The sequence below is a fragment of the Eschrichtius robustus genome, chromosome 3 (genome assembly GCF_028021215.1).
Source record: "Eschrichtius robustus isolate mEscRob2 chromosome 3, mEscRob2.pri, whole genome shotgun sequence".
In the NCBI taxonomy this organism is placed as follows: domain Eukaryota; kingdom Metazoa; phylum Chordata; class Mammalia; order Artiodactyla; family Eschrichtiidae; genus Eschrichtius; species Eschrichtius robustus.
In genome coordinates this window covers 162,359,109-162,371,596 of record NC_090826.1, presented here as the reverse complement: position 1 = coordinate 162,371,596, position 12,488 = coordinate 162,359,109, and the positions used below count along the sequence as shown (strand labels likewise).

The 12,488-nt window shown below is 38.2% G+C and overlaps 1 protein-coding gene across 1 annotated transcript in view; it reads right to left on the bottom strand.

Annotated features, from left to right (window-relative positions):
- CATSPERE (catsper channel auxiliary subunit epsilon) overlaps positions 1–12,488 on the bottom strand; it is a 271,733-nt gene that overhangs the window by 25,481 nt on the left and 233,764 nt on the right. The window contains exon 18 of the mRNA XM_068538508.1: positions 4,658–4,757. Coding sequence (XP_068394609.1) covers positions 4,658–4,757 — 100 coding nt within the window. The remainder of the gene's footprint in view (positions 1–4,657; positions 4,758–12,488) is intronic.

Sequence of the window (12,488 nt, the reverse complement as noted above, 5' to 3'; positions counted from 1 at the left end):
TTGCTGTGCGCGGGCTTTCTCTAGTTGTGGCGAGTTGGGGTTACTCTTCCTTGCAGTGCACAGACTTATTATCGTGGCTTCTCTTGTTTCAGAGCACGGGCTCTAGGCACGCAGGCTTCAGTAGTTGTGGCTTGTGGGCTCTAGAGTGCAGGCTCAGTAGTCGTGGCGCATAGGCTTAGCTGCTCCGCGACATGTGGGATCTTCCCGGGCCAGGGCTCGAACCCGTGACCCTGCATTGGCAGGCGGATTCTTAACCACTGGGCCACCAGGGAAGACCTGGATTATTTTTTAATAAGTTGCTGTATTTGATTTGCTAGAATTTTGTTCAGGTGTTTTGTATCTATGGTTATGAGTCAGATTGGCTCATCATTCTCTTCTCTTAAGGTCCTCATCAGGTCCTCCTGGATTCACAAAATGAATTGAAAGTGTTTCCTCCCACCCTTATACTCTGGAAGAGTTTTTATAAAGCTGAAGTAAAATTTTTCTTAAATATTTGGTAGACTTCATCAGGAAAGCCATCTGAGATTAGAGTTTTCTGTTTTTTGGAGGGGGGGAATACAAGAAATTTTGGTGTATATTTCAAGGCATTTGTCCATTTTATCCACTTGTCCATTGCCAAATTTGTTGATATAAATTTGTTTATAATAACCTCTATTATTTGGATTATAAAATGGTGATATTTCAATTCTATTTTTTCATTTGTCAACTGGAATAATTTTATAAAGAGATGCTTCCCCTCATCTACTGTTTGGGTTGTCCATTGGTAGAGTTCATTTGAAGAAAATAGGATAAATCTTTGTTTCTCTTTATTTACCAGTTTTCAAAATAAGGAATTGGTTTCCTCTCATTCTATAAAGGTGATTTTTAAAAAAAATCATCATGAATTCATTGATTTAATATATTTAATGAGTTTTACCCCATTGCAATAATTATTCTCCACGAAGCTCAAACTGTCCCATCTTTGGCCAGTAGAAACCTCTTGATGTTGATTTCTGATTACTTTTATTTATTTTTAATTAATTTAGTTTATTTTTGGCTGTGTTGGGACTTCGTTGCTACGTGCAGGCTTTCTCTAGTTGTGACGAGTGGGGGCTACTCTTCGTTGCGGTGCGCTGGCTTCTCTTGTTGTGGAGCATGGGCTCTAGGCATGCAGGCTCAGTAGCTGTGGCTCACAGGCTCTAGAATTCAGGCTCAGTAGTTGTGGCACACAGGCTTAGTTTCTCCGTGGCATGTGGGATCTTCTCGGACCAGGGCTCGAACCTGTGTCCCTTGCATTGGCAGGCAGATTCTTAACCACTGCGCCACCAGGGAAGCCCGATTTCTGATTACTTTTAAATGACTCTAACAGTCCTTGATACTTCCTTGCTATTGGGTATGCCAAACTATTCTAGGCTCATCTTGTACATTTCTTCCTTCAGGCATGGAATCAGCAAGTTATCTAAGAATGCCCAGTACGTCTAGTGGGAAACGGTATTTCAAAACAACAATCTGGCTACTAAGGATACTTTCAGTTACTGATTAGTTATGTTTCTAAGGATTTTAATGGTCAGAATAGGAAAATTTTATCTATCTCTCTATTTGATTAATAAATTTATATCCAGAGCAATATCCAATACCTCATGAGTTCATATTGAGTCTTATTAGAATTCAAGATTTTTGTCTAACTTCTTCTATCTTAACATATGTATCTTCTTGCTTTTACAACAGAACACTTGGTGAGGAATGGTAGTATTAGAAAATGTCATTATTACATATTTGTTTTATCTCACATTATACACCTCAAAACTTTAGAAAAACAATACAAATATTATCACCAGTGTCATGATTACTGAAAGCACTTATATTTTCCCCTTGTATATGCTCTTCACATTCTCCTATCATATTTTATAATTGTACTAGATCTACATTGTCTGAGAATACACCCATTATATATTACATTCTAACCCATTTAACCCTCATTTTGTTTTAGTCCTGTAAGTAACTATATACTATGTTATAATGCTTCCTCCTAGTCCTTATGTTGATATCTCTTTAATATTTTTGGTTTTCTGAAGCTTCTTACTTAGTAAATTATTCAGGAAGGGCTCTTGGAAACAATATTATCGGAGCTTTCTACATACTGATAGCAGTTTGTGCCATTTACAGTGTAATCAGTTTTGCCGGATATAAAATCCTTGGCTTGTATTTATTTTCCTTTAGTATCTTAAATATTTGACTCCACTTTCTCCTGGCATACAACACTGCTATAAAATGTCTGATGCTAATTTAATTTTCCTTATAAATTTCTTGCTTTTTTGCCTATATGCCCACATGGGTTGGCTATTCTGATTTGATATTCTGAAGTATATGGTATGTTCTTTCAATAAGAAGTTTGAAATTTTTTTTGGGGGGGGTGGTTGTGTTTTGTTGAGTTATTAGTATTTGTTTTGTTCCTTTGCCTTGGTTCTCTTTTTTCAGGAATTCCATTTATTCTTTGCCTGTCCTCAATATTTGTCACTTTCTCTCCAATCATTTTTATTTCATCCTTCATTTCTTTTTTACTTAAAATGTTTTCCTCTTTTAATTTCATGTATCTTGTAAGACATTATCTGTCGTTCACTTTCATTTTTTTTAATGCGATTTCTATTGTATTCAGAATTTTAGGTTTGGAAATTATTTTCTTTCAGTAACTTAAAAATATTTTTCTTCAAAGACTTCTGGTTTTTATTATTTCTATTGAGAAATAAGCTTTAAACCTTATAGTTACTTTTTTGAAGGTAACTTATCTTTTTTGCTCTGAATACTTTAAAGATTTTTCTCTTTGTTTTTGATTTTGGAAATTTTACTGTGACGTTTTTGGATGCAGATTACTTTTTCTGTGCCTTGATGTCTTTCACCAGTTTTGGAAAATGTTGCTTCTGACCAATACTCTCTCTTCTCTTTTTTTAGGACTCCAGTTCTTAGATCTTAGCTTTGGATCTCCTTTATGTTCTTTTTCTATATTTTAAATCAGTTTATCTCTCTATGTGTAATTCTGGATATTTCCCTCTGATCTCTCTTCTAGATGGCTAATTCTCTTTTCAGTCATCACTCCCAATAGTTTAGTTCATACTTCCAGTTATTGCAATTTTAATTTTTTTTCTAGAAGTGATTAGTAGCTCAGATATAGGCATGGATAAGGCAGAAAGATTAATGTTTAAAGTTGCATAACACTAAACAAGAACAATACCGGGGAAAGTGACATATAGGCATTGGGAAGACAATAGCTGAAGGACCGAACTGTGGAGCTCAAGTTAGACAGGAAATGAAGAGAAGAAAAATGGGAGAAGCAGAGGGTTTCTCTAGATATCTAGAGATATCTAGATTGTGTGAGAAAAATAGGCAGAGGAGTAATGGGAAAGAGAGAGCTAAAGAGTTCAGAGACTGAAATGTTTGCATTTAAATGTAATTTTAATAGGAGGAGCTATATTGGTCGGCTTCACTGCAATAATAACTCCAACCCTCAGGGGTTTTACACATTAAATTTTAATTCTTGATCACACATAATCCAATGCAGATGTCCCTGGTTAAATGGCTCCTATGGATGACTCTCCTCAAAAAAGTAGATTAAAAACTCAGACTTTTAAAATCTAGTGGCTTCTTGAAGTCCCTTATCCCCTTCATCCAGTTCACATCTACTCCATCTTTAATCATTGCTGTAATATATTGACATGTGAAGGAAGATGGGAAGCATGGAGGTGCATGTGAAGTTCTTAAGGACTTCATCCTGGACACATATAACTTCTGCTCATACTCCAGTGATAAGAATCAGTCACATGGTCCGACTTAGTTGTGAATGAGGCAGGAACGTGTGATGGGGTGGATTTGTTTGGTCACATAATTGCAGTAATGTGGAGGGGAGTAGCAGGTGGAATTCAGGTCTCTTTGTTGTCACCTGCGTAGGTTCTACTTCTTGGAGAATTAAGGTCTCTGGTAGATGAGAAAGTTATTTTGGAAGGAGTCATCCCTGGTTTTGTATGAGATCTCTGACAAATCTCAGGAATCAATGCTGGTAACTTCTAGAGAGGCTCCATCATGATGGGAGGCCCTCAAGGGCAAAAAGCCCCACGTAGAAGGGACGGGAGTGAAGTGTGGTGATTTGGAGTAGGAAGGCCTTTCTGCTGTGGCCTGCAAAGTGAGCAGGAAGAATAAAGGGGATTCACTGTGGAGGCTGAGAATGACCAGTCATGGAGGATGAAGGAAAACCAGGAGAGTGTGGGGAAAGTGAAGCCACGGTCAGTGGGTCAAATGCTGCAAAGCAGTCAAAGTGAGATGAAGCCTAGAGTGTGTCCATTTGATTTAGCACAAATGTGATGAATGTCTGAGAGCGAAATCCAGGCCCATAAATAATCAAACATTAAATACAATGTGGAGAGAAAATAAAATATGAATCAATAATTGCATCATCCTACTATAAACATTATCTTTTCTGACCCCTTTAAGTCCGTTCTATAGGACAGTGATTTCTTTTTTCATAAATGAATTTTCATAGTCATAGAATTCAATAGAGAGGTCATATTTTCTTTTCCTACCTATAGTTGACTGGTTCTGTTTTCCTTAGATAATTTATATATAGATTTAAAATGGAAAGACTTGTCTAATTGCATGCTAAATTCTATTTAAATCCAAAATGTCATACCTTCTTCATAGTGTTGTTAAAGCTATAATCATCCCTGCCATGTATTTCCCACACTATGAAATTTACTTCAACATCTTCAACATAGCCACTGTCATTGTATCTGAAAGAGACAGCGAACACAAAAATAATAGTTTAGTGCAGAAGGGCTAAAAGCTCCAGCTCTCAAGACAGATGTGCTTAGGTTTAAATCCTGTCTTTATCACTTAGCTTTGTGACCCTGGGGAAGTTACGTAAACTCTTGAAGCCTCAACTTTCTTATCTGCAAAATAATAACAGTACTTACAGTATAGGTTTCCTTCAGCTCTCAAAATAAATCTCAGGGCTTCCCTGGTGGTGCAGTGGTTGAGAATCTGCCTGCCAATGCAGGGGACACGGGTTCGAGCCCTGGTCTGGGAAGATCCCACATGCCGTGGAGCAACTGGGCCCGTGAGCCACAACTGCTGAGCCTGCGCATCTGGAGCCTGTGCTCCGCAACAGGAGAGGCCGCGACAGTGAGAGGCCCACGCACCGCGATGAAGAGTGGCCCCCACTTGCCGCAACTAGAGAAAGCCCTCGCCCAGAAATGAAGACCCAACACAGCCAAAAATAAATAAATAAATAAATTTAAAAAAAGAAAAGATGACTACTATCTTTAAAAAAAAAATAAAATAAAAAAATAAATCTCATAGTAACAAAGCAGAAAATTTTCACTTTTTTAACAGTTGGAACCATAAGTTCTCTTCAGTTTGATAGGAACCGTGTATTGATAAGGTGAGTAGGTGAGGCCATGCTGTCATGGCTGGTAGCAGGGAGAAAGATGGAAGGGAGCGATAAATGGAGGAAGGGCAAAGCAAGGATTCTTTGGTGTTACTTAATCAGCAAATACTCTTTGGGTGCCTATTATGTACCAGAGAATTAAAGCACAGAACTACTATGATTAGAACTGAGAAGGTACAGATCTCTCTGGAGGAACCAGCTGGAAGATGTGGCTAAGTGTTAGAGGATCAACAGCATCAGTAAGAGTTGAGGTGGGGTTGAGAGGCAGAAACAGTCATAAGCTCCCTGGAGCTACAGTCACGCACAACCCCTGCTCAGAGAATGCATGATGACTTCCACCAACAGCAGACACCAGCAGACAGTCCAGCGTGGACAGGGTGCCCGCTCCCCTGATGTCAGGACTGGAGACATAAGCCCCACTGAGCTTACAGTATTTACCCCAAACTCAGTACGTTTTAAAGGAGATGTATTACTGGGGCTTCCCTGGTGGCGCAGTGGTTGGGAATCCGCCTGCCAATGCAGGGCACACGGGTTCGAGCCCTGGTCTGGGAAGATCCCACATGCCGCGGAGCAACTGGGCCCGTAAGCCACAACTACTGAGCCTGCGTGTCTGGAGCCTGTGCTCCGCAACAGGAGAGGCCGCGATAGTGAGAGGCCTGCGCACCGCGATGAAGAGTGGCCCCCGCTTGCCGCAACTAGAGAAAGCCCTCGCACAGAAACGAAGACCCAACACAGCCATAAATTTAAAAAAAAAAGAAAAAATTCATAAAAAAAAAATTGTTGAAGTCAATTAAAAAAATAAAAAGAGATGTATTACTTCAAATTGTTATGATTTTTTCTGCTACCATATGAAAATAGGGCCTTGAGAAAAAAGCTAAAGGCAGTTACTGATAAAGTCATACCTTTGAATACCAGAGCTTGACTGTTTTAAAAATGGTTACATGCCTTCCTTCTCCATTGCCCATTTTTCTGAATGAAATTGTCCCCCGCACCCCTTGGATGGAAATTTCACTTAGGACCTTGGTCTCAGGCAGGTTGCCTCAGTGTCTGATATATTTTCTTGCTTCACATCTCTGTGTCTATTCATAAAAAACAGCAGATGCTTCGCAGTGTCCCCTTACTCACTGCCCAGGTCTCTGCCTGACTTTGCAGTCATTCTGTCTAGCTTTGCAGCTCGGCTATAACTCACTACCATCCACCCATGGTCATAAAAAACAGTTTTTGTTCCTTTCTCACAAATTGAGAAGAAAACATTTTTAAGTGTCAGAAAGTGTTATCTGAGAAGCTATTTTGTTTCTATCTTTAATTAGTTTTTAGAAATCATAGAGATGAACTCAGGTGTGGTTAAGTGGGGATTGGTGCAGTGGTGCTTCACTTCTTTCTTGGCATGTGATGGCGGTTATAGAGAGCTCTAAATTCTAATGAGAGCTGTGGACCCTCCCCGTAGGAAAATGCACACGTGTGTGGGCATGCACACAATTTTCTATACAGTTTCAGAGATTTGGGCAAAGCTCTAATTCTAGGAGCTTTGGAAGGTGCAGCATGTTTGACCGCATCTTCTGAAAGCCATCAGATTCTTGAATTAATAAAAACTAGTTGCAAAGACCTATGTTTTATTTAAAGATCTTAACTGAATTCTGAGCAGGCATCTTTTGACAATCACAAAAGCAATAAGCTACAGTGTCATCTAGTGGCAATAAGGATAAGTTACATGACTCATACTTTCTGGGTTTATAATGCTCTTTGATGTTCTATGTATTTCATTGAGAATATGGGACCAAAATACTTGCCTGTGTAAGCATGGCTTATTTTCATTAAACTTCATTAATGTGAGATATACTACTAATTAAACCTGAGAGATTCATGAATGTTACTACATTTTGTAACTTCTCCTTACAATTTGTAACTTCTCCGCTATGGCAGTTCCACTTTGGAAATCGGGAAGGAGAGACCTCTCTGTTGATCCACTAGACACATATGTTTTCAATCCTGTGTGGTCACTCTAGATAGCCCATTGTATTACCCTTGTCTTTGACTTTCTGTAATGTGATGCTTTAATATCTAGGGCCTTGCTTACCTTGGAGGGATGCCCCTCCCCACGGTTAACTCCTAGAGATAGTAAACAGCTCTCCTAGGAATGCCTTCGTATGCAAACCAACCAATCCAGAGCCCATACCCCCAGCCACCTGCTTTATGGGTTGTCACACTGGGCCACTATCTACCTGCCCTAATCACCCCAAGATCAGGTGCTAGACAACAAGACAGTACTTATGCCCAGAGCCCACTGAAATTGCTCAAAATAGCCAATCCTAAACCTGCTTACCCTGTCTCATCCATTCCTTCCCACAGAAAACACAATAAAGACTCTTACCTCTGTTTTCCCTTCACTACCTCTGTCTCCTGACAGACTCTGGTGCTTCCTTCTGAGGCCCTACATGGTGTGCTGTGCCTCCTGTTTCTTGGGATTGGTATTTACAATATATACCTTCCTTCACGACAGTCATTTCCACGTCTGTGTGTCTTACCATATCTGATTAAAACAAATCTTGAGTAGCCCTAAAGCACCCCTAAGACCTGTTACTGAACTTCCTGCATCACAGTAGAGCAATTATGTCCCACCGTTTCCTCTGGGTTGCTTCTGTAGCACCAAATTCTGGTTTAGGATGGGTTGCCATGGGAATTAAGAGAGCAAAGAGGCAGCTGGGATGACATATTCCCCGGTGGATCATACTCCCAGGACTTGCTTTATTCCTATTAATGTTTGATAGTGAATCTATTATTATTTTATCTGTAAAATTCCGCCCAACCTTGTTCCTGAGCCATCCTCTACAAAGGTAAGGCATTTATCATAATTTAGAGACCTGGTCCACACACTAATTTCCTAGTGACTGCACATGTCTGCCTGTTTTCTCAAGGCTTAATTAATTAGCACCCAAATTTGCCTCTGATAAATACCTAATTGAACACCGGGTTATCAACTATGTATTGCTATAGTTCAGTTGAATTGAACACTGAGCCTTATTGATCTGACTGTCCCTCTGTAGTTAACCTCAACTATTCAATTGATTATCCTAGAAGAATTGGAGGCAACAAGCTTTATCAAGTGATTCCTTGTTGCAGAGATACAAAAAGTTACCCCTAGGGAAAAGTACTGCCACAATAGTCCAAAGGAGTGCTGCTCCAAAAGTCTACCTTCTGACCCCAGCATCTTCCATCTTTCACATCCTCTCACCTGCCCTTTGACCTCATAGGTACTTCCAGTCCTCTGTTTCCTGTCTGCTTTCCTGCTACACAGAAGTTCCTTTCTAGCTGCTCTGCCTTCCCCAATCAGCCTAATCTCATAGTTGATCATCTGACCCGCTCTCTCACTAGCATCCTGGATGCACTCAACTGTTCCTCCCCTTGCATGTAATATCTAACCTAGACATTGGATGGTACCTATGACTTCTTCATCTGTGCATGTGCTACTTCAGGCATTCAATGTGGGTGAGGATTGGACCCACTCATGGTATCTTACCTCAGTTGTGCCTTTGGTGCTGTCCAGTAATCTTTTTACTGGCCCTTAGCCAGCCCCTTCTCATATTATCCTCAGTGACCTTTGATATTCTCCTCAAAGACCCTCCTCAACCCCTCCCTTCTCTCAGTTTACAGGTGGCCCTCCTTCCTACTCATGTAAGTAAATCGAGGCTATCAGACAAGACCTTTCTCAACTCCTACATTCCTATTTCCAAACCAGTCACTTTCTGCATTTATTTTTACTCCTTCCCTCCAAGTCTCAGAGGATGAATTGTCCTTTCAACTTTGTCACGTGGGCATTTGATTCTACTTCCCCAGTTTTCTTCATGGACCTTGCGCCTGTAGCTTAGGCACTTATTTTTTTTAATTAGGAAATATTTCATATATGCAGAAGAACACAGAGAATAATGTGAAAATTATTACTTATCATTTCCATCCTGGTTTTATACTTTACTTATATATAAATGTATCCACAAATCATATATAGTATTGATTTATGGGTTTGAAAATATACATACATGATATTATACTGTGACTATCTTTTGGTGATTTTTTTTTCACTCGATATTAGGTTTTGAGATAAAGCCATAGAAATTTCCAGTCTCTTGATCTCTGTTTTCCTCATCAGCAGGTCCTTCCTCATCTCTCTTCCTTCCCTATCCAACCTGAACTTCATGGCTGATCATTTGATTCCCCCTTACAAGCATCCTAGTTCATTCATTTTAACTGCTATTTGGCATTCCATTGTCTAACTACACAGGGTATTCATCCAAATGTTCACTGTATTTTACCTTACATATATTTCACCACAATTGTTAAAAATCTGTACTTAAAAGATACCATAAATAAACATTTCAACCATCTGTCTTTTTTACTTTGTTTATGGTGTCTTCCACTGCAGATTTTTAAAAATTGAAATATAGTCGATTTACAATACAGTAAGTCCCCTACATATGAACCTGTTCCGTTCTGAGAGTGAGTTCATAAGTCCAATTTGTTTGTAAGTCCAACAAAGTTAGCCTAGGTACCCAACTAACACAATTGACTAGATAGTACTGTACTGTAATAGGTTTATAATACTTTTCACACAAATAATACATAAAAGCAAAGAAACACAAAAAATAAGAAAACATTTTTAATCTTACAGTACAGTACCTTGAAAAGTACAGTAGTACCAGCTACATCACCGCTGGTTTTACACTTGCTTCCGGAATCCTGGGTTTGAAATAAAGATACTGTACTACGGTGTTCTACACAGTACTGTACAGTAAAGTACACAAAAGCACAACCACCTGTAGAGGATGCACACACATGACAAAGTACACCAGACATGTGAACTAACTTACATGATTGGACATGCGAACGCACGTTCGCATCTTTGAAATTTTGCAACTTGAAGGTTCGTATGCAGGGGACTTACTCTATTATATTAGTTTCAGGTGTACAACATAATTGCTGGATCATATGGTAGTTCTACTTTTAGTTTTTTGAGGAACCTCCGTAGTGTTTTCCATAGTGGATGCACCAATTTACATTCCACCAACAGTGTACAAAACTTCCCTTCTCTCCACATCCCCACCAACATTTATCATTTGTAGACTTTTTGATGATAGCCATTCTGACAGGTGTGAGGTAATATTTCAATATTTTTAGAGATTATTTAACTAACTACTAATCTAAATAATCTTATAGATTAATCTATAATTTTATAGATTATTTAAATAACTCCATTTAAAGTTATTACAAAGTAATGGCTATACTCCCTGTGCTGTACAATATATCCTTGTTGCTTATTTATTTTATACATAGTAGTTTGTCTCTTAATCCCATACCCCTATCTTGCCTCTCCCCTTTTCCCCTCTCCTCTGAAAAACACAAGTTTTTGTTTTCTATATCTGTGAGTGTCTCTGTTTTGTTATATACATTTGTTTCTTTTATTTTTTAGATTCTACATATAAGTGATAACATAGAGTATTTGCCTTTCTCTCTGACTTATTTCACTAGGAATAATATTTTCTGGGTCCATCCATGTTGTTGCAAATGGCAGAATTTCATTCTTTTTTATGGCTAAGTAATATTCCATTGTGTGTGTGTGTGTGTGTGTGTGTGTGTGTGTGTGTGTGTATACCACTTCTTCATTATCATTTGTTAATGGACACTTAGGTTGATTCCATATCTTGGCTATTATAAATAATGCTGCTATAAACATTGGGATGCATGTATCTTTTCAAATCAGTGTTTTCATTTTCTTTGGATATATATCCACCAGTGGAATTGCTGGATCATATGGTAGTCTATTTTTAATTTTTTGAGGAAACTCGTACTGTTTTCCATAGTGGATGCACCAATTTACATTCCACCAGCAGTGTACAAATGTTCCCTTCTCTCCATATCCTCACCAACATTTATTATTTGTAGACTTTCTGATGATAGCCATTCTGACAGGTGTGAGGTGATATTTCATTGTGGCTTTGATTTGCATTTCTCTAATAATTAGCAATGTTGAGCATATTTTCATGTGCCTGCTTACCATCTGTATGTCTTCTTTGGAAAAATGTCTATTCAGGTCTTCTGCCCATTTTTTAATGTGGTTTGTTTTTTGGATATTGAGTTGTATGAATTGTTTATATATTTTGGATACTAACCCCTTATTGGTCATATCATTTGCAAATATTTTCTCCCATTCTGTAGGTTGTATTTTTGTTTTGTCAGTGGTTTCCTTTGCTGTGCAAAAGCTTTTAAGTCTGAATTAGACCCCATATGTTTATTTTTGCTTTTGTTTCTTTTTCCTTAGGAGACATATCCAAAAAAATATTGCTACTATTCTCTTTAATCCATTTTGATTTTATTTATGTATATGGTGTGAGGAAATGTTCTAATTTCATTCTTTTACATGTAGCTGTCCAGTTTTCTCAGCACCACTTCTTGAAGAGACTGTCTTTTCTCCATTTGCTTGCCTCCTTTGTCATAGATTAATTGACCATAAGTGTGTGGGTTTATTTCTGGGCTCTCTATTCTGTTTCATTGACCTATATATCTGTTTTTGTGCCAGTACCATGCTGTTTTGATTACTATAGCTCTGTAGTATAGTCTGAAGTGAGGGAGTGTGATCCTTCTAGATTTGTTCATTTTTCTCAACATTGTTTTGGCTATTATTCAGGGTCTTTTGTGGTTCCATATAAATTTTAGGGTGATTGGTTCTAGTTCTGTGAAAAATGTCATAGGTATTTTGACAGGGATTGCATTAAATATGTAGATTGCTTTGGGTAGTATGAATAGTATGAACATTTTAATATTACTTCTTCCAGTCCAAGAACACAGGATATCTTTCCATTTCTTTGTATCATCCTCAATTTCCTTCATCAATGTTTTATAGGTTTCAGAGTATAGGTCTTTCACCTCCTTGGTTAAGTTTATTCCTAGGTATTTTATTCTTTTTGATATAATTTTAAACTTGATTGTTTTCTTGCTTTTTTTTTCTGATAGTTCATTATTAGTATATAGAAAAACAACAGATTTCTATAAATTAATCTTGCACCCTGCAACTTTACTGAATTCA